The sequence below is a fragment of the Olea europaea genome, unplaced genomic scaffold, assembly GCF_002742605.1.
Source record: "Olea europaea var. sylvestris unplaced genomic scaffold, O_europaea_v1 scaffold920, whole genome shotgun sequence".
In the NCBI taxonomy this organism is placed as follows: domain Eukaryota; kingdom Viridiplantae; phylum Streptophyta; class Magnoliopsida; order Lamiales; family Oleaceae; genus Olea; species Olea europaea.
The window spans coordinates 229,978-250,566 of record NW_019267682.1 but is presented as its reverse complement, the minus strand read 5'-3'; the positions used below and the strand labels follow the sequence as shown (position 1 = coordinate 250,566).

The window sequence follows — 20,589 nt, the reverse complement described above, 5'->3', positions numbered from 1 at the left end:
TTACGTGGTTATGGTGCGGTTTTGGTATGGTAAAAAATTTGGTGGTGCAGTTATGGTTTTGGCCGAACCGACCCATAACCGAATCGTTGCCAACCCTATACATTATCACACATTGTTAAGAGATAAAATCCTATATCGAATAAAAATAAAAATATTAACCAACTTATAAAAATTTGGGATACTCTTCTTAACTAGCTTGACTTTTTAAGATGAACCTCTAAGTTTTATTATACTTATTTTAACAAGGTTAACCTTTTAAAATTGAACTCCAAAATTTAATATGGTATTAAAGCCGATTAAGTTCTAACGAGCAATTTGATTCGATTAAAACTCAAAAATGTACATATGAATTTTAAGATTGGTATGTTTAAAAGAGTCACCATCTTGTAGGGATATGTTAAGTGACATCGAATAAAAATTAAATGACAAACCAGTTTAAAAGATCTTGGGTTATTATCGCTCGTTGAAATTTAATGGGCTCTGATACTATATTAAGACTTGAGATTTCATCTTAAAAAGTTAACATTATTAAGAGGAATAGTTCAAAAACTTATAAATTGGTCTATGTTTCCATTTTTATTCGATATGAGATTTTATCCCTTAACACACGTATCCCGAAATTTATTTTTTCATTACATTTTTATTTTTAACATTTTATTGATAAAAAAATCTTATCCTTAATCAGAATTTTTTCTTCCAAAAATATTGGTCGCATACTCTAAAATGAGAGTCAAATATTTAATCGCACTTTTACATTATTATTTGTTTTGCTTATTTAAAAATACAATGGACAAATGAATCTTTTATTGTTTTTTAAAGAAAAATTTGAAGAGAAATTATAATCAAGAATAATTTATGCTAATTTAAAAATAAGAATATGATGAAAATAAATTTGAGACATACATATGATAAATTAAAATATAATCTAATTATTAAAAATTGTAGTGTAAACGCTGGGAGTGATCCCAAGAATCCTGCGTTCTTCTTCCTTTTAACTTTATCTTGCTGACAAAGTTAGCCAAATTTTGGTGTACTCTTCGCCAAAATAATAATAAAATTAAAAATATTAAATGCCAAAAAAACCCTTTTGTCAAATGTATCTTTTTAAAAAGGTTCAACCCCAACTTTAAGGTCCCTCATTACCCCGTCCTTGGAGTATCATGAGATAGGTTAATTGCGAGATGTACCCTCAACAAATCAGGGAACAAGAGTTGTATGTACACTGATGCCCACAAAGAGTCTCAATCCATATTTCAGGAATCGAACTCTCATACTGTGGCTAATAGCAAGGTTGAGTATATCTCACCCTTGTCATTTGTACCACTAGAATATGCCTCGGGGCGTCTTTTTAATCAATATATACATGTTTGTCCAAGCTTTAAGTAGTTTTGTATTAATGCAACGTTACTTATTTTAACAGGAAAATATGTTTGAAGAAAATATGTACTTTCAAATTGAGTAACATTTTTTAATTTTTATAGAATTAATAAATTATTTATTTTATTAGTAATTTAATTATAAGTAAACTTGCGCATTGTAAATTTTTTAAGTTTAACTAAACGTGTTTTTAATGCTCACATTAAGAGGGTGGATACATAGGATTTAAACAAGTCATAAATATCACATCATGTGAAAATTATTTTTTGAATGATTTTAACCATATTATAATTCAATCATTTCATTAAGGGTAATTAACACAAAATATCTTTACCTTTCAGTGTTATTGTACAAAACATGCATACCTTTTATTTTTTGACACTTTTACTCTTACATTCACTTTTTATTGCGAAAATCATCATTTTTATCATTTTTCTCATGTAAAATGAAAAATATATCCCCATATTTAAATAAAAAATAAAAAAAGTTAAATAATAAATTGCAATCATATTTCAAAAATTTTTAAAAAGTACAGATGAATCCAAATAAATTATTAAAAAGTTAATTAACACAAAACATCCATACCTTTCATTGTTATTGTGCAAAACTTCCTTACCTTTCATTATTTGACATTTTCACCCTTATTTTTATATTTCATTGCAAAAATTATTATATTCATCAATTTTCTCAATTAAAAGTTGTAAAATAACAAATATGCCCTCCTCTTTAAATAAAGAACAAATTGTAACTATACTTTCAAATAACGGTTTTCGCAATGAAATATGAAATAAGGGTGAAAATGTCAAAATTTGAAAGGTATGAACTTTTTGCACAATAATAATGAAAAGATAGGAATGTTTTGTACTAATTAACATTTTAATAATTTATTTGGGCTCATTTACACTTTTTTTTAAAGTTTGGGATTGGGCTCATTTTCACTTTTTTTTAAAATTTGGGAGTATTATTGCAATTTTTTTTTTAACTTTTCTTTTTTTTTTTTTTTTTTTTATTTAGGGGTACATTCATTTTACACAAGAAAATTAATGGAAATGATGATTTCCACAATAAAAGGTGAAGGTAAGGATAAAAGTGTCAAAAAATGAAAAGTAATGATGTTTTGCACAACAACATTGAAAAGTAAGGACGTTTTGTGCTAATTACCCATTTCAATAATACCTACTTTTTGTCTTTCATTATGTACTTAATTTATTTAACCATGTAATTACAATCAATGTACATATATATTGACAGAATTATTTAACCCATGTGCATTGAATTTCTATTTATTAATTCTCAATTAATTAACATCATATTTATTTAATTAATATTCATTATTATTTATGCATTTCAGTGTTATTAATTATAATTATCAGTCAAGTAGATTATCAAATTCAAGAATCCATTTCATTATCCACGTCCATGCACATTAATTAAAATTCAGTTTTACTTAATTGAAAATTAAATAAATGATTTAACATTCATTGTCACGTATATATTCACTAGTATTCATTCTAAATTAATTATCATTCATGTATATTCAACTATTACCTTCGCAACACTTATTAGATATTTCATAATAACGTGCAATACATGTTCAGCGTTGACTAGTTAAGTAAAAGGGGAACAAAAATTACATGTCGCATGTATAAACTTTAAATACTTCATACTAAAGTCGACTTAAACTACATAAATTTGAGCTGGGAGCAATAATCAGGAAAACAAAAGAGGAACATAACGAACGACAAAATTATAAAAATGTGTGAAGACTTAAAAGTCATAAAAGCAAGAGATTGCCGTCCTTATCAAGAGGTAAAGTGGCAGTCGAAACTAAACTTCCTGAACAGGTCTACTTTTTTTTCGTGCAATCAATTTATCGAAAACTCAAAATCCCATAGTTAGTTGCATGTATGCACGAAAAATGGCCATTGTGTCTTTCTCTCTACCTCCTTTGCATTGAGGAGCAAGAATCCCTTTGCACAATTAAATTTTATCTACCAATTACATAATAAGCAACATTTATTTTCTGAAGACATTTATGATACATTCGAAAGTAGGGTCTCACATGTGCATGATAAATTATAAAAAGAATTAACTAAATATATTTTAAAAAGTCAATAAAAAAATAAAGAAATAGAATATTACTCATTAAAAGGACATATATTAGCCAAACACTCATTCATCACGCTATTCTTCCTCAGCCCCCTTCCTCGATACACTTGATCACACACTATTCTCTCTATTTACTTTTCTTTTGCTAATATCTATATATTTATACACATCTGGAGGATGGACTCGAAACATGATCGGGGAGGCACGACAAGCGTGGTTGCATCCTTTACTTGAGGATTGGTTTATGTGGATATGACACTCGTTGCTAGTTCAATCATTCCCACGATCGGAGTGCAGTAGAATTCGTGATCTCATACATAATTTTTTTCCGGGTTCAATTAAAAGTACAAGCACTTAGAATAAAATGTGGTAAAGAAAAAAAGAAATAAAAATAATCACCGCTCTTAAAAAGCTATAAACCCCCTCCCCTCGAAACTATTATTTGTAAACTCTCACGTCACTTAAGTATAAAAGTAGTAATTAAAATATTATGTATACTTTGTTTCGGTGATTAGTGCATAATGCATCATTTTGAAGGAAACAAAATTAGTTTGTTTTACGTCGAAGGTTAATTAATGAGAGTCGCGAGGTGCTTCTTATTATGCACCTTGCACGTGAGTTCATGAATATCTTACTTGAACTACGTAGCTCAACTTCATTTGTGAAACAAAGATCCTTGGTAAAATAAAACAACAAAAAAATTAGTAAAAAAGGCATTGTAAAATAATGATATAGAAAAAATCACTCTTTAAAAGGTATATATACTCTAAATATGCTTGAAAAAGGAAAAATAGGGGAAAAAATGCGCACGGGAGACATCGCAAGTGTTTGTCAACATTTTACCAGCAACATCTTATATTTGTCCAAGGGATACATTTTCTAGCTCCTCACTTGTCTTTCTCAAAAAAGTCATGTGCAAGATAGGTGCTTGGATCAAATGGCTTGGGCTCAATGCCAATATGTTGGAGAGCTTGATCACGTGCATGTCATAGGGATCAGCTAGCTGATGGTGAAAAGGAATCTCCAATACCTAGTGACAAACCATCATTTTCTTTGTGTTCACCCTCAGCATATTCTTCTTCGAGCTTATATGACACTATTAGAGTTTGGGTGTAGCTCGAACTCTATTGAAAATTTTATTGGAGGTCTATTAGAATTGGTAGTATGATATTAAGAAGTCTTGATGGAGTCCAAGATAGATTAGGAGTAATTATCGCGTGAAATCACTCATCAAGCGCTCAAGCGTCCTGAACAAGACCACAGCCCCTCACCAAGTGCTAGGAGACCACTTGAATGATCATAGCAAAGCTTGCTAGCTGCGAGGATGCCACCCGAGCAGCAGTGTTATTCAAAAATTAGGGTTTCACAATTTTGACAACTTTTTTTCTCTCCTATTTAAACTCAAGAACTCTGTTATTGGTTTTACCAATTGTATTAGGATTCTACCTTATCTTAGACTTTTCTTTTGTGTTATAGATATAATGAGTAAACCTCTTGAAAAATAATCATCACATTCTATACAATTTGTAATGTTCCATATTATTGATCATAGTGAATTTTCCTTCTTTACCCTTGGTTATTTTCCAAATTGGATTTTCACATAAATCTTATGTTTTTGTTTTTACTTTTCATATTGCCATATTCTCGTTTAATTATAACAAACTAGTATCGAAGCAATATTTGATCAACTCATAATGAAATTTGATTTCTGTGATGCAACTATGAAATATGATATTCAGCTTTTATATTGCAATGGCAGATTTTCCTTATAGCAAGTGAAGATGAAAGCAATACTCACTCAGATAAAATTGGATGATACTTTATCGGGATTTGATAAGACGCTCTTAACTTGAACGTTGGAGGAGAAACATCGTAAAGATTGAAAGAGCAAATTCATCTTGATTTATCAAATCATATATTTTTAGGACATTTTAAAGGAGAAAATCGCTGCTACGTTATGGTTGAAATTTGAGCAGTTACTCTAACGAAAAGTCTAATAAATAAATTACAATTGAAGTTGCATCGATTGTACTCTTATATTATGAAAGAAGTCACATCTCTACAAGATCACTTAGCTGTTTTTAAGGAAATTGTCACTGGTCTGAAATTCTTGGAGGTTAAGTATGATGAAAAGTATTTAACATTGATTTTTATTGTGTTCGTTGCCAGCTTCATGTATGTCTTTCAAAGATATGATACTCTATTTTCAAGAGAGAATATAAAGCATCTTGTTGGATCTGAGACTCATAGAGACGGCTTTGATGTTTATAGTGGTTATATAAGGGGCAAATTGAAGTCTAATGACGACAATAATACTTGTAATTATTGCAAGACGAAGGGACTCTTTAAATCTGATTGTTAAAAGTTGTAGAATAAAGGAAAATTGACGGTTGCTAATCAGAAGTGAAAACAACCAAAAAAAATTTAGGTAAAGCCAGCATTGAAGAAGATTGCTACAGTGATAGAGAATTTTTGGTTATTTCTGAAGGCAACTCTAAACTAGTCGAGGATTAGATTCTTGATACTGCTTGCAAATTTTGTATGTGTTCCAGTTGGGATTGATTTTCCACATATGAAACAGTATCTAAAGGTGTTGTAATGATGGGAAATAATGCATGTTGTGAAATAGCTAGTATTAGAAGGGTTAGAATTAAGATGTTTGAATGGACGGTTAGGACACTTAGCAATGTGAGACACGTTTCACATTTGAAAAAAAAAACTTCTCTCCTTGAGTACTCTTGATTCAAAAGGGTACAAATATACTGGTGAATGTGGAGTTCTGAAGGTTAGTAAAGGTGATTGTGTTGTAATGAAGGGGGGAAAAAGGTTCCTAGTTATATGTGTTGTAGGGTTCTATAGAATTTTTTGATACGAATCAGTGGAAATTAAATACTAAAGTGGAGTTTGAGATTGGTTATGTACCGTTGGAGTTTATTTCATGGTCTATATTAGAGAATACATCTCGGTCTAGTTCAGAAGTTAAGGGTAATGTTGCTTTGTCACCATCACCAGCAGTGCCATAGTATTCTATTGCTAAAAACAAATTCAAACGAGATATTAGCCCTCAATAGAGATATGATGAGGATGATTTGGTTGCTTATGCTTTAAATATGGTCGAAGATATTGAGTCTCATAAATAAACTTCCACAAAAGCAATTAGTTATGTTGATTCTGATTTTACTGGAGATTATGATAAGAGAAGATCTATTACAGGGTATGTTTTTGCCCTATTTGGTATTTGTTGATTGAGTTTACTGTTATGAACTTTGTGGAAGAGGTAGAAATTTTTGTTGGAGAATTTTTTGTTGTAGGGTATTTTTATTGAAGGGTTAAGTTTTGTTCCTTGAATTGGAATTCATGTTAAGGTGAAAATTTGTAAGAGTTTGGGTATGACCTGAATTCTATTGAAAAGTCTATTGGAGGTCTATCGGGAGTTGATAGTATGACTAGAAGACTTGAAGAAGTTCAAGATGGGTTATGAGAAGTTATCGCGTAAAATCGCTCATCAAGCACTCAAACGTCCATAACAAAACCAAAACCACTTGTTAGGCGCTAGGAGGCTACTAGAGTAGTCGTGGCACCGCTCGCTAGTTGCAAGGGTGTCGCTCGTGCGATAGTATTATTCGAAAATTAGGATTTTGCAATTTTGACATTTTTTTCTCATATTCCAACTCAAACACTCCATTATTTGTTTACCTATTGGACTCTACCTTATATTATGCTCTTTTGTATTATAAATATGATGAGTAAACCTCTTGAAAATATTCCTTGCATTTTACACAATTTGTAATCCTCCATTTTATTGATATCAGTGAATTCAACTCCTCTTCCCGTTTTTATTTTTCAAATTGATTTTTCCTGTAAATCTTGTGCTCTTATTATTAGTTTTCATGTTACTATATTCTCATTTATTTCTAACAACACACCTTCTTCAGGTACAATATCCTCAAACCTCAGTTCTTTCTTAAAATCTCTCTTCATCCACAAGATTGGAGACATATTTTCCTCATCTTCAATTTGATTTTTGAATTGTAGACTTAACTTGTTCTTCATCATCAACTTCACAAATATATATCACGAAATAAAGTGCCTGTGTATGAAATTGGATCATCGTCTTTTCTGTCACACGGCAATCTACTTCCTACATTTTCTATATGATTGCCAGTGCAAACTCCTATAGAACTTGGTTTTATGAACTTGTTCTCTTCACAAATATGTATATAGAATTTTTATTTTTCGGTTCATTTCAAAGTAAAGGGGAGATGGGTGAGGGAGGAACAAAAATCAACACCAATCTTCAAAAGCTACCAAGCCACTTCCCTCAACTTTTGAGTGAAAATTTCGTGTCGCTTAAATCCACTACAACGGTGTAATTGTGAATAGATATGATATTTCATCAATTTAGAAGCTTGAAGAAGCACTCTCGAGCATGCTCTAAACTTCTCCTCTCTACTCTTAGTTTCTTATAAACCACCAAATACTCATTGATGAAATATGGACTAATTTCATATAAATCATGTTATGTAGGATAACATTGACGAATGTGGCAGAAGTAAGGAGAATAAGCCAAAAAAAAAAAAGGACCAAAAAAGAAGAAAATAAAAGTTTAGGGATCAAACTGCAAATAGTTGAAAGATGACCCGAAAGTAGAAACGAGGATGTCAAAAATTTAACGACCAATTTGGTGAAGACATGGAGTGTTGGAAGAAAAAGAAATGAGAAAAGAGGTCAACAGATGAGAAAACAGAGTTCAAGAACTAAAACGCGGTCACATAGTATAAATTTCCATGCGGTCGCATACCTATTTTCAAAAACTTGGAGACCTGATTTTCATTGAACTATTCTGTATCATTGATTTGTACTATGTTATAGCATAGTACAATTTCGGCGCAAAAAATCTGGTTTCCTTATATGATTAAAATTCTTATGAAAACCAATCTTGTGACGTCTTTTAAAGTCCTAGAGTCATCCCTAAGTGTTCATTACGCATTTCAACATATTCCTAAGGGTTTTAGAGTGTAGAAGAAGGCAAGAAACACGAAGATCAACCCAAAGACGCGAAGTTTCAATTCAAGATTTAAATTGGTGATGTCATTTCTGCAATAGTGTTTTTGTTTTCTTCTTTCTAATGTGCTATGCTAGATTATTTGTGTTATGAGAACGATGAACCATGTAGTATGAATTTTTAATCTTGAGTTTTATATATTTGACATCAGAAATATATTTTTTGATATTGAATAGTTTATATGAATTTCTTTTCTTCATGATTATTGAGCATGGTAATTGTGTGAATATGGTGGCTTATTTTATGCATTTGAAAGAAAAAAAATAGGCCCGACATAGTATAAATTGTCATAGGATCAAATAGGGGTTAGAGATATACCGCTATGCATTATATGATCTTTAAGTAGTCATAAAAATTAATGCATTCTTGTATGATCGCATCAATCATAGAGATATAGTCAGGTCATATACGAGAATAGATTTAACATTACTCAAGAAAGATTGTTAAATATATTAGGAACATTGATTTCTTCAATATACAATCGTGTTGTCAAAGTGTAAAACTAAGGTTAAAAATGATTATTACATGGAGATTCACGATTTTAGTGCGTTTGTTACTCATTAGAACACATCAACTTCTACTTAGCATAATCTACATTTGGATTAGTTAACTCATTCTTAGTTGCATACATAATTTATTTTAGTTATAATTTCATCACAACAATACATTGTGTTATTCTTGTTTCTGTTAAGGTCATGGTAGTAAAAGTTGAACTAAATCAATCCCTATGCGACTATACTTTGACTCATATCCACTTTATTACTTGTTAACGAACCGTACACTTATGATGATTTTAAATCGAGACACCTTTTCATGAACACTCATCCATCACACCATTCTACCTTAGCTCCCTCGATATACTTGATCACACAATTATTTTCGATCCGACCTTTCTGTGTGCGTATAGGTGTCAAAAAATGTAGAGCTATACTAAGAACCCGACAACAAAGGGAGCACAAATATGTTGCTCGTTTCCAGTTCAATCGTCCCTGTGAAAGGAGTGCAGTATAATTCATGATTTGCACATAGAATTTTTGTTTTGGTGAAAAGCTACGACACCACACTTCAAATCTAAGGGTAAAATTTCACATCGATTAAATATAAAACTAATAATTAAAATTATATGAATACTAGATTTGATGATAAGTTTATAATGCATAACATTTTGATGGCAACAAAATTACTTAAATTTACCCTGAAGGTTAATTAATGAGAGTCACGATATGCATCTTACTACACATGTTGCACGGGAGGTGAACGAATCTTTTACTTGCACCACTTAATTTCATTTATGAGCTTGTTTGGTTTAGATTTTAAGCCAATTAAAATAAATTTTTTGACCGTTATTTCACCATTTCAGTCATTATTTTTGAATTTTTTTCTCACATGTAGGATCCATTTGATCTCTAACAGTAAAAAATCAATTATCAAAATCCCTACCAAACAAGTACTATCAATTTCGCAAGCTTGGTAAAATATAATAAGAAACAACAAAATTTTAGTAAAAAAGGGCATTAAAAAATATAGATATAGACAATCACTCTTTAAAAGGTCATATATCTCCTAAATACACTCGATAAAATGAAAATAACATAAAAATTAGAAACAAGAAAAAGCAATGGAAACATGCCAACAATTGTTGACTCCTCGTTAGGATGCACATTTGATGCACTCTTAAAGCGGAAGCTAGCACTGCACATTTTTATTTTTTTCCTAAAAAAAAAAAATTCTAGAAAAGTTGCAACATTGGACCATATCATTTAGGACTAATTATACGTCTATATTAAACGTCATAGACAAACTTTCTTCCCAATCAACACAAATAAATCATTGAAAAACTATGAAAAAAAATCAAAAAAGTTATATTAAACAATATTTCTTGAAACGGTAACATATAATAAGAAACAACAAAATTTTAGTAAAAAAGGGCATTAAAAAATATAGATATAGACAATCACTCTTTAAAAGGTCATATATCTCCTAAATACACTCGATAAAATGAAAATAACATAAAAATTAGAAACAAGAAAAAGCAATGGAAACATGCCAACAATTGTTGACTCCTCGTTAGGATGCACATTTGATGCACTCTTAAAGCGGAAGCTAGCACTGCACATTTTTATTTTTTTCCTAAAAAAAAAAAATTCTAGAAAAGTTGCAACATTGGACCATATCATTTAGGACTAATTATACGTCTATATTAAACGTCATAGACAAACTTTCTTCCCAATCAACACAAATAAATCATTGAAAAACTATGAAAAAAAATCAAAAAAGTTATATTAAACAATATTTCTTGAAACGGTAACAACAACATTCCTTAGAAACCACCAAAACATAATAGAGTTAAGCCAAACTACCCGAGAGACCGCGCCCTCACATATCCCGTCATGGGTCCCCCATGAATAAAATAATCCCAACCCCTTATATATGTATTGTGTCAATCGCACGATCATCCATGCAAACACTGCCTAACATATATAATAATAAAAGTCACACTCATTGTGGGTGAAATTTATATACATATTGTGACTGAAATTTATATCAAGTGTGTAGAAAACAATATTAAACATCTCCCATCTCTAAATTCACACTTTCAAAAACCACTAGACACTCATCAATCGCACCAGTTTTCCATGTCCTCTCCACCCACAAACATATATATAATTGACAGCAAAAATTAGTAATAAAAAAGCCACTGAGAATCACTCTTTAAAAGGTTAAACGTCTCCTAAATACAATTTGGGAAAAGGAAAAGAATTGAAAACATAAAAACGCACGAGAATCCCAATCACTACTCAAGCACTAGAAATCTGGAAGCTAACACGTACATGAATATAAAACATGCAAGAGTCGATTATTCCCTCTACTTGTAACGTTTTTCATTTATTTTTTAGACATTCTTGAAAAAGTTTTAGCATTGAGCCATATCGTTATTGAGGATATAATTGTACATGTTGAGAGAAAAATACTATTAAACCACCCTCTCTATTCCCCATCTCTTTTAGTGTGACATTGATGCTTCAAGGTCGACGACACAATGGTACTAAGAAACCATTAAGATAATGATCATTAGAAATTCACAAATTAAAAATGAACAACTATGTGGATCGGTGGACTTGCCAATCTTGATCGTTTCAAAGGATGATGCTACCATATCTAGCCGTTCTTTATTTTCTTTCTCATTTTTGTCAACATACATCTTAAACATATATAGTTTGATAAATGGTAACAATCTAACCCGATAGGTACGTGCGTTAATATCACTTGTTAGAAATTGAATCAATTTGAAGACGAGATAGTGGACAAGATGAAAATGACAACATTCACGTGAAAAAAGCATATGCAGAGAATTCACTATAACAAAAGTAAGGAGTTACAATAAGTTATGTAGGATCTCACAAGACTCTATACTGGATATCTCTATTCGAGATTCTCTCTATAGTAAATATAAAGGTTGAATTCCAACCTTGAGAACTTCCACTGCCCCACCTCTAGAGCTTTGTGAGGGAGTTAAATATTTATATATGCATAGGTGTTAAGTAATGGAATGCAAAATTGGGCTCGAATGTTAGTAATTTCTATTTCCAGAATTTCACTTGAATTTTTGTTCAGTTAGTATTAATTTTGGAACTATATAAGGGAATTTGATTGACTTGTCGTTTGATTTTGTGAATACATAGCCCGTGTGGCAATTGGGGCTAGAAGGTGGGTCCGATCCGAGTTGTAAACAGAGAGGATTGACGAGCACGATTATATCTATTCATCCATGGCGAACTCCATGGATTTTGTTTATATCTTGACCAACGTCTTATAACATTAATTGATTTTTTATTTTTGTAAAATTTTGTATAAGGAGGTGATGTATGTTAAATTTCTATGAATCAAAACAATATTACTTTATTTTATAATGGAACTTTTGCGAGTCAATAAAAACTTTACTAGCGTGAATCATGAGACGACTAATGAACTTGACGAAAAAAAGTAGGATTCATGCGCTTCGAGAGTGCGAGACCACGAATACTTGGTTGGACAATACAGATTAATATAATTTGTCAGTTATATCATTAAGTATACTTCTTTTATTTTTGGTCTAAATGCATTTATTGAGCATTTATAAGTAGGGTCTTTGTTATTCTCCAAAAAATAAAAAAAGAAAAAGAAAGTAGGGTCTTAATTTGACGCCTTGATGGAAAAAGATAATAAGAAATAAAAAAATTTATCGAAAGCTAAAATCTATTGAAAATAGATAAATAGAAATTCACTCTATGAAAGATCACACAATAATGGGAAAAAGTAACACACGAGACATTTAAGGTGTTTGCCACTTTTATGCGAGAACACGTATTTCACGCACATAATAGTAAAACAGAAACTAATGGACAAGCATATAAAAGGTGCAAGGTCGATGATTCACACTATAATAAAATTTCCGTTTAAGTTTTTTAAATTATAATAAATACAATAAAATTGGTACTCAAGATCTCAACTTATTAATCAAGTAGCAAATTGATCTTCAATTTTTTGAAAAAATGAAGAAGTTGATCTTCAATCATCCTCCAAAGATGGTAAATGCCCATATCTCGTTAAATTAACACGTGATCATTTAAACACATCTCACTTTGATGTTTTAGACTCCCGTCCAAGTTTAGAAGTAAAATCTAACTTCTAAATGTTGAATGTGACAATTTACCATCATTAATGACTGATTCTGCAATAATAGTGAGAAATTGAATCGACTCGTTCATTTTTAAAGGTTAAAGACTAATTTATCGATCACACAATGATTTGGGGACCAATAATGCAATTTTCTCCAAAATTATTTTAATGTAAAACATATTTGAAAACGAAAGCTGACAAAATCGTCATTTTATCACCACCCATGAACCGCCCATTAACTGTCTAATAGGCACGCCTCGTTGGCGCGTAATAAACTAACAAGCAGACAAAAATAATCAAATAAAAAAAAATTCAATTAAAAGGCCGAAAAGGCCAAAAAAAAAAAATAATAATAATAAAAGAAAAAAACCTCCAAAAAATCACTTACTGAAAAGATCAAACAACTGCGTGTGAATTTATATATATGGAGTGTGTATATAGAAAAGTATTATTAAACCTCTCTCTTTCTCTCTCTAAAACACTCTCGACTCTCTCTCTAAAACCACCAGACACCATTTTTCCGCAGTACCTCCCCCGACACACTCGATCACTGACACTCCTCTCTCTTTCCTCTCCTTCTTTCTATCTCTATATCTATATATCAATATACTTACATAGTTTTGTGTATATTATTCACCTATATATATATTATACTAAAGGAGTGTGAATAGGTGTCATCAAATGGAGAGGTACAGTGGGAATCAGACAATGGAGGGGGAGCCGGCGGATCCGGTGGCGGAATGGGCCTCTCCTGGAGGCGAAACCGGGCTCGGAGGTTGGTATTTTCTCTCTGCATTTGAATTTCATATGAATTTCACTTGAATTTCGGTTCAATTAGCTTTGATTTTAGTAATGCAGAAGCGAATTTGATTGACCTGTGGTTTCATTTCGTAAAATGCAGAGCCCATGTGGCAGTTGGGGCTAGAAGTTGGGCCCGAATCCTACCCTGAGAGGCCTGACGAGCTCGATTGTATCCATTACTTGAGGACTGGTTTCTGTAGATATGGCGCTCGTTGCCGGTTCAATCATCCCCGAGACCGGAGTGCAGTAAAAAAAATTATTTTGTGCATAAAAATTCTATTTTTGGGTTCAATTTGGCTTTTCTTGCATGATTCTTGTGATCATGCGATTAAAGTATAGAACTGTGCTAAAGATGAGATGTTTATGATTTTTTTAGGTGAGGGTTTGTGTAGATTTGATTCTAATTTGGGTAGAAATCAAATTTTATTGGAATTTATAATTAATACGAGAAAAGAAGTGTATTAAACTGGGAAAAAACATTTAAATTTTGGAAGATCGCTCTGATTACTGGAAAATACTTCAAAACGTTGACATGCAAACAATACTTTTTGCTGTTATATTTGAAAATATTCAAAATTATTTATGATTGTGTGATTCTTATTACAGGCAATGGGAAATTTGAAGGCTAGCGGTGGCGAATACCCGGAGCGTGTTGGGCAACCAATCTGCCGGGTATACATTTGCATGCAAGTTCTTTTATGTTCTGAAATATATGTATATATCTGCCAGGCATATATAGATAGAAATAAACCATCACATAGATATGAATATATTCACATTAAATAAATGAATAATAAACAATTGCTAATGAACTATATAACTCTCTGAAGCTAATAATTGTTGATGTTATGGAAAATGTACTCCTATGATTTTGTTGGTTCAATTTTGGTTCTAGAAGGATTAATTTTTGTTGGTTGATTACATTCAATCCCCCCCCCCCCCTTGGGATCTGTGATAAGTAAGTTATTTTGTCTTTAAATCTGTTATTTTTCGTCCTTTCCCCCCTTGGAGATCTGTGATAGGTAATTTGGTGAATTTAATGTTTTTTTTTTCAATGTATTTATGTGTTGTTAACTAGAGTTTTAAAATAATTTCAGTCAAATTATTGATCTGAGAAAGTGCATCTTGCTAGATTTGGCTACTCAAGTATTTCGTCTGCTTACTGTCTTTTGTTTAAGAGATTGAGCTTCTTGTTGATCTTTGAGGTCAAACACTTTGTCTGCTTATTGTCTATATCATCCTTTTGCTGCTTCTGGATTTTGTTTAGAAAAGATAAGAGCTTTCTTATCGTAATTATGCCATTTTAATTGCTAAATACCTCTTCTCTTAATCATCCTTATTGCTGCATTTTTCATGGTCAATGTACAATGCCAAATTTAACATTATTTGCCAATGATAATTGGATATTGTGCTACTCTGTTTAGTACCTTCGGTCAGTTTTCAATTTTGGAGTATTTGACAACTCCTGGATCTTAAAATATCTTCAGTTGCTCTTTTTTTTATGTACACTTCGTCTGTATGTTATCATCTCAGATGAAAGACACAGCTTCCTGATTATCTTTGGCTTTATCTTTCCTTGGGTGACATGTATTGGATCACCATATGATTGTGTTCCCTACACGTGCCATGAAGTTATAAAATCTGATAATTCAATATTTTAAATTCATATTAAAGTAAGATCTCTATATGGTGATACTTTATATGGGAATAACCTCCATGTAGTCATTAAAAAGAAAAAAGGATCCCAATTTGGGCAAGTTATAAATAAGAATAAACTCCAGATTGTAATAAGTTAAAGAATTTTAGGTCCCATTTTAAGGAACTTGTCTCCACAAAGTAATAAATATCGATAGATAGCAAAAAATATGATACAATAAGCCTTTGATGGGAATTAAAATCAGATTTTGATAAAAGTTGATAAAATGTGTGCTTGAAAAGTTGTAAGTCCCATAAAATATGAAGTTAAAATTAATTGTTGGCTTTAACTTGAATTAAAATCTAGATTTTAATTTATACCAAACAGAGGCTAAATGTTTAAGATGAATTATTTAAAGTTGTTTGAGAAGGTTTAAGATGACTTTACATATTTTACATAGATACATGTACTAGATCTTGAAATTATGTCTCTCTCTTTTATCAATGTCCATACTTTAGATTTGACTTGCTCTTAATTAATTATTAATATAGCTCATACTTTACCTCTATACCTCTATACTTTTTGTAACTACACCTCTATTAAGCTATAACTTCCTCATAGTAATAAATTAGTATGCTCCCAACAATATGACTATAGAGAGGTTTTACTGTATCGGACATTTTGATTGGTATTCTGTTTTTCTTTTCTTCCCTATTTTTTGGTTTCAATACCTTCCTTTCATCTTAGAGATCAGAAAGTCTGTTAAATTCTTTGAGCTTCATGGTCGGCAGCTCAAAGTGAGGTCCGCTCCTTCGCTCCTGCCCCCCACCCGGGAGATTGAACCTTGGAAAAACGCAGTTGTGGGCTTTGTTCTTGGTGTCTCCCCTTCATTCCAGAATATGCTCAAGTTAGGATCAGTTTGGAAGAGTGATTATTTTTTAATGTGCATTAGGACTCATTTTGTTATTTTTAGTTTGGACCTATATTACAATGACAAAACATTCACAAATTTTTGATTACATCATCCACGCAACTGTCTTTTTCGTGATTACTCTACACGAAAAGGTTGTTATCTGATATTTTATATTCATTTTAGAAGTCTGACTTCTTTGGGAGCCTACATGGATCCACTTAACAATTTAGAGCTCAAATGACCTTAACAATGTGAGAAAAATTGGTGGTGCTATTCGTTTTGAACAAATATTACCATGATAATCAGTCTGCTTTGACAATGAACGTTTGTCAAGTGCTTGCAATAAGCCATTATACTGCATAACTCAGTACAATGTTATTGCATTTATCCATCCTATATTAGTAAAATAAGCCGTCTGCCCTAAATGTTGAGTTTGAATTTGTCTTATTTTGAATTCAGTATCTTATTTATATTAGTTATGCCTTTTCCTAATTGTACTTTTTGCACTGAATTTGTAGTACTATATGAGAACGGGAATGTGTAAATTTGGTGCTTCCTGCAAGTATCACCATCCAAAACAGGGAATTGGACTTTCAGGCCCAGTGGCCCTGAGTATCTCTGGATATCCATTGCGACCGGTCTGCCGCTTTGACAATTTTGGTTTTTCATTCTTTTCTTTTGCATCATTCATTTAGATATGAAATATGCAGTTGTCTTATGGAACACTTGTTGCAGGGTGAAAAAGAATGTTCGTATTATGTTAAAACAGGACAATGCAAGTTTGGGGCCACCTGTAAATATCATCATCCTCTGCCAGCTGGAATGCAGGTTCCTGCACCAGCAACTGGCCCTGGACCAGCAGCTGTACCTGCTCCTGCACCCGCAACGTATCCTGCAATGCAATCATTTTCTATACAAACTCCCCAGCATTATGGAGTGTTTTCTGGCAACTGGCCAGTTGCTAGGCCAGCAATGCTTCCGGGTTCATATGTCCCAGGAACATATAGTCCAATGCTCCTTCCTCCCGGGGTCGTTCCTGTTCCTGGTTGGACTCCTTACCAGGTATGTGTTGCTGAAGCTTTTTGTTTGATTTCGTAATCTTTTATTTTGACATGTTTGATAGGTTGGACTAGGCAGTATTGGGTAGTAATTAAATTTAAAATCTTATCAATTATCATTCCTTTGTATGTCCTATTTTGTGCTGAGTTATAAAATTACATGGTGTAGATACCAGCTAGTCCTGTGGCTTCCCCAAGATCTCAACCTACTGCTGGAGCAGGCATAGTTTACAGTTTAACACAGTTATCTCCTTCATCAGCTGCATACACAGGACCATATCTATCCATTACCTCTTCTGCCGGTCCTTCAGGCAGCAGTCAGAAGGAGCAAGCATTTCCAGAAAGACCTGGCCAGCCAGAATGCCAATATTATTTGAAGACAGGGGATTGTAAATTTGGGTCTACATGTAAATATCATCATCCACCAGAGTGGAGTGCACCGAAGATAAATTTTGGGCTTAGTCCTATGGGTCTGCCCTTGCGCCCGGTAAGCTTTTGGTTTTCTGTTTATATATAATATATATGTTTTGGGATGATTTCTTTTATTTATTTTCATGAACTTTATTAAATATTGATTTTATTTATTTATTTATTTTTATGGTGTGTAAGTGGAGAGTTTCTGTATATGTGCTTTTTTCTGGTTGAATTGTTGATCTAATTGAAAATACTGCTCCAGGAAAAGGATAACTGAGAGAAATTTGACGCTTAATGTAATTTTTCGGGATGGAATGATATTGAACATTTGGCTGTGTTGCCAATTTCTGTTCTATTACTGATTTAACTAATTTTTCTTTTTCAATTAAAATTCTGTTTATAAATATTATGACGGTGTGCATTTTCTTATATCATGATTTCCCTTGGGGCATCACATCTGTTTGTCCCCTTAAAAATTTAAACACTCTTAAGTCCGTCATCTTCGTGTAGTTGCTCCTTTATTTTGATAAGTGAACATTTTCCTGGAGCCGTATCTCATTAATTCTGTTTTCAGGCCAACAAAACTGGAAGTTTTATATTTAAAATTTGCAGATGAAATGAATGGTTGTCTAAGTTGGGCCATTTTCTGTACCCTGCTTATCTTTCTTTATTTTAGTTGATGATATCTGCAAAAGTAGATTGCAATTTTCTGATTTACATTAGCTATAAAATTGAACTGAATGACTAACGTTCTCCCTATAATGTTGCTGCATGTCTTGATAGTTTCCTTGTTTTATGCGTCCTTTTTGGTGTAGAAACCTCATAAATACCTCATTCACTCTCCCTTGTTACTCCTTTGCACTTAATTTTCTCGGTCATTTCTTTTCTTTTCATAAATGCTTCTTTTGTAGTATTCAATTATAGAAGTCTAACGATTCATTTCTGCTGTGTTCTTGGATGTTTCATATATTTGAGAACTATGTCATATCTTTATTAAGTTTTCTTCATTTATTTTTCAGGGTGCACCACTTTGCTCTCATTATGCACAAAATGGGGTATGCAAATTCGGGCCGTCATGCAAATTTGATCATCCAATGAGAACATTGAGTTACAGTCCATCTGCGTCCTCTCTTACTGATATGCCTGTCGCTCCCTATCCTGTGGGATCCACACATGCGACTTTGGCTCCTTCATCCTCGTCATCAGACTTGCGGCCCGACCTCATTTCTGGATTTGGCAGAGACACCTTCTCAACCCAAATGTCTTCTATGAACAGTTCAAGTGCTTCAGTTGGTTCAGTATTCTCACAAAGTGGGCACATTCCTCAATCCAGGGGTCAGCAGTTGGGTCAGGGTTCTACCTTTTCAAGTGCCAGCAGCAGCAGCATCGGTCATGGAGGTGAGATTCGCACATCAAGCTGAATAAAAGGATTCAGCCCTTTCATTCTCTGTTAATCAACTTTCTCGGTCTCAAAGTCATATTTTTGGTCCAAATTCTCTATAGGATGCTCAGTCTTAGTTCAATGTAGCATACTTTAGCTGTGTCCATTGAATAAGCCATAATTACCCCTCAAAATCTGGCAACACCTCATTAGCTTTTTCACCTACTCTTTGAATAACTTGAAATGAAACCAACTTCCTGTTTGGATGAATTTCATCATTGCCCAAATTTTTGGAGTTGTCATGTCTATTTATTGTCTTTTTCAGAACGAAAAATATATAATTCTCACCGTTCTCTGCCCACTGTGTTTGTCTCGATACCCATCTTCTTGTTCCCTCTTTCGGAACAAGCTTCAAAATTGTCTAGGGAATGAATTCAAGATCTTCTTGATCCCTTATTTTGTCTGGTCCTTTGTTGCGGAAGCAATGAATCTGGAGACTGCAAGGAATTGAATACATCATATGTAAGATATATACTTGAGTAGTGAAACGAATTGCTTGAATTTTTCTTTATATTTTATCAACCAATACAGACAAGAAAATCTTGAATTGGGTAAGTATTGCTCTTTGTTGTGTTTGTTTTTGTTAAAGATGGTGATGCTTCTTAAAGACCTGGTGATTGTCATCTAAAGAATGCTCGAATGCCTTCTTGATGACGGGAAAATCTTGAATTTGTTTTTTGCACTGCATTGATAAAGCTTGAAGTAGAAAAGTGGTGTAGGGAGTAGTATGGTTTTGTTTTCACCTTTCTTATGTTAGTTATCGTGCTAGGTTGAAGCGGTTAGTTTACTGGATTCAAATCTTTCTTATACCTGTTAAACGTTGAGTAGAAGTACCATGCTTCAATATTAGGTAAATTAGTATTAGTTCTACCAATTTTGGCTAGTTGAAGAACCCCTTTTTTGGTTGCAATTATAATAAGATAATGTCATTGCAAATAGGGGCGGAGCCAGGATTTTAGTTCAGTGCGGGCAAAATTTTTTTGACGACAAATGTCGAGGTTTTGGTCAGGGATTTAATGACAATAAAAAAATAAAACAATAGTACATCAATACTAAAAACGACATAATTTATATATTACACTTGTTCTTTGCGAGTTTTCATACTTTGATATCATT

General features: G+C 32.5%; 1 protein-coding gene across 2 annotated transcripts; it reads left to right on the top strand.

The window, feature by feature from the left end:
• Nucleotides 1-13,659: 13,659 nt before the first annotated feature.
• LOC111392317 (zinc finger CCCH domain-containing protein 32-like) lies at nt 13,660-20,080 on the top strand. 2 transcript variants are annotated; one of them, XM_023017629.1, is made up of 7 exons: nt 13,660-13,985; nt 14,112-14,257; nt 14,618-14,683; nt 17,079-17,198; nt 17,296-17,622; nt 17,788-18,105; nt 19,052-20,080. In XM_023017629.1, exons 1-7 carry the CDS (start codon nt 13,892-13,894, stop codon nt 19,451-19,453), a joined length of 1,473 nt encoding a protein of 490 aa, XP_022873397.1. In that variant the 5' UTR covers nt 13,660-13,891; the 3' UTR covers nt 19,454-20,080. The 2 variants fall into 2 exon arrangements, with proteins under 2 accessions (XP_022873397.1, XP_022873398.1); XM_023017630.1 differs by lacking the exons at nt 13,660-13,985; nt 14,112-14,257 and adding an exon at nt 14,264-14,387.
• The last annotated feature ends 509 nt before the right edge of the window (nt 20,081-20,589 follow it).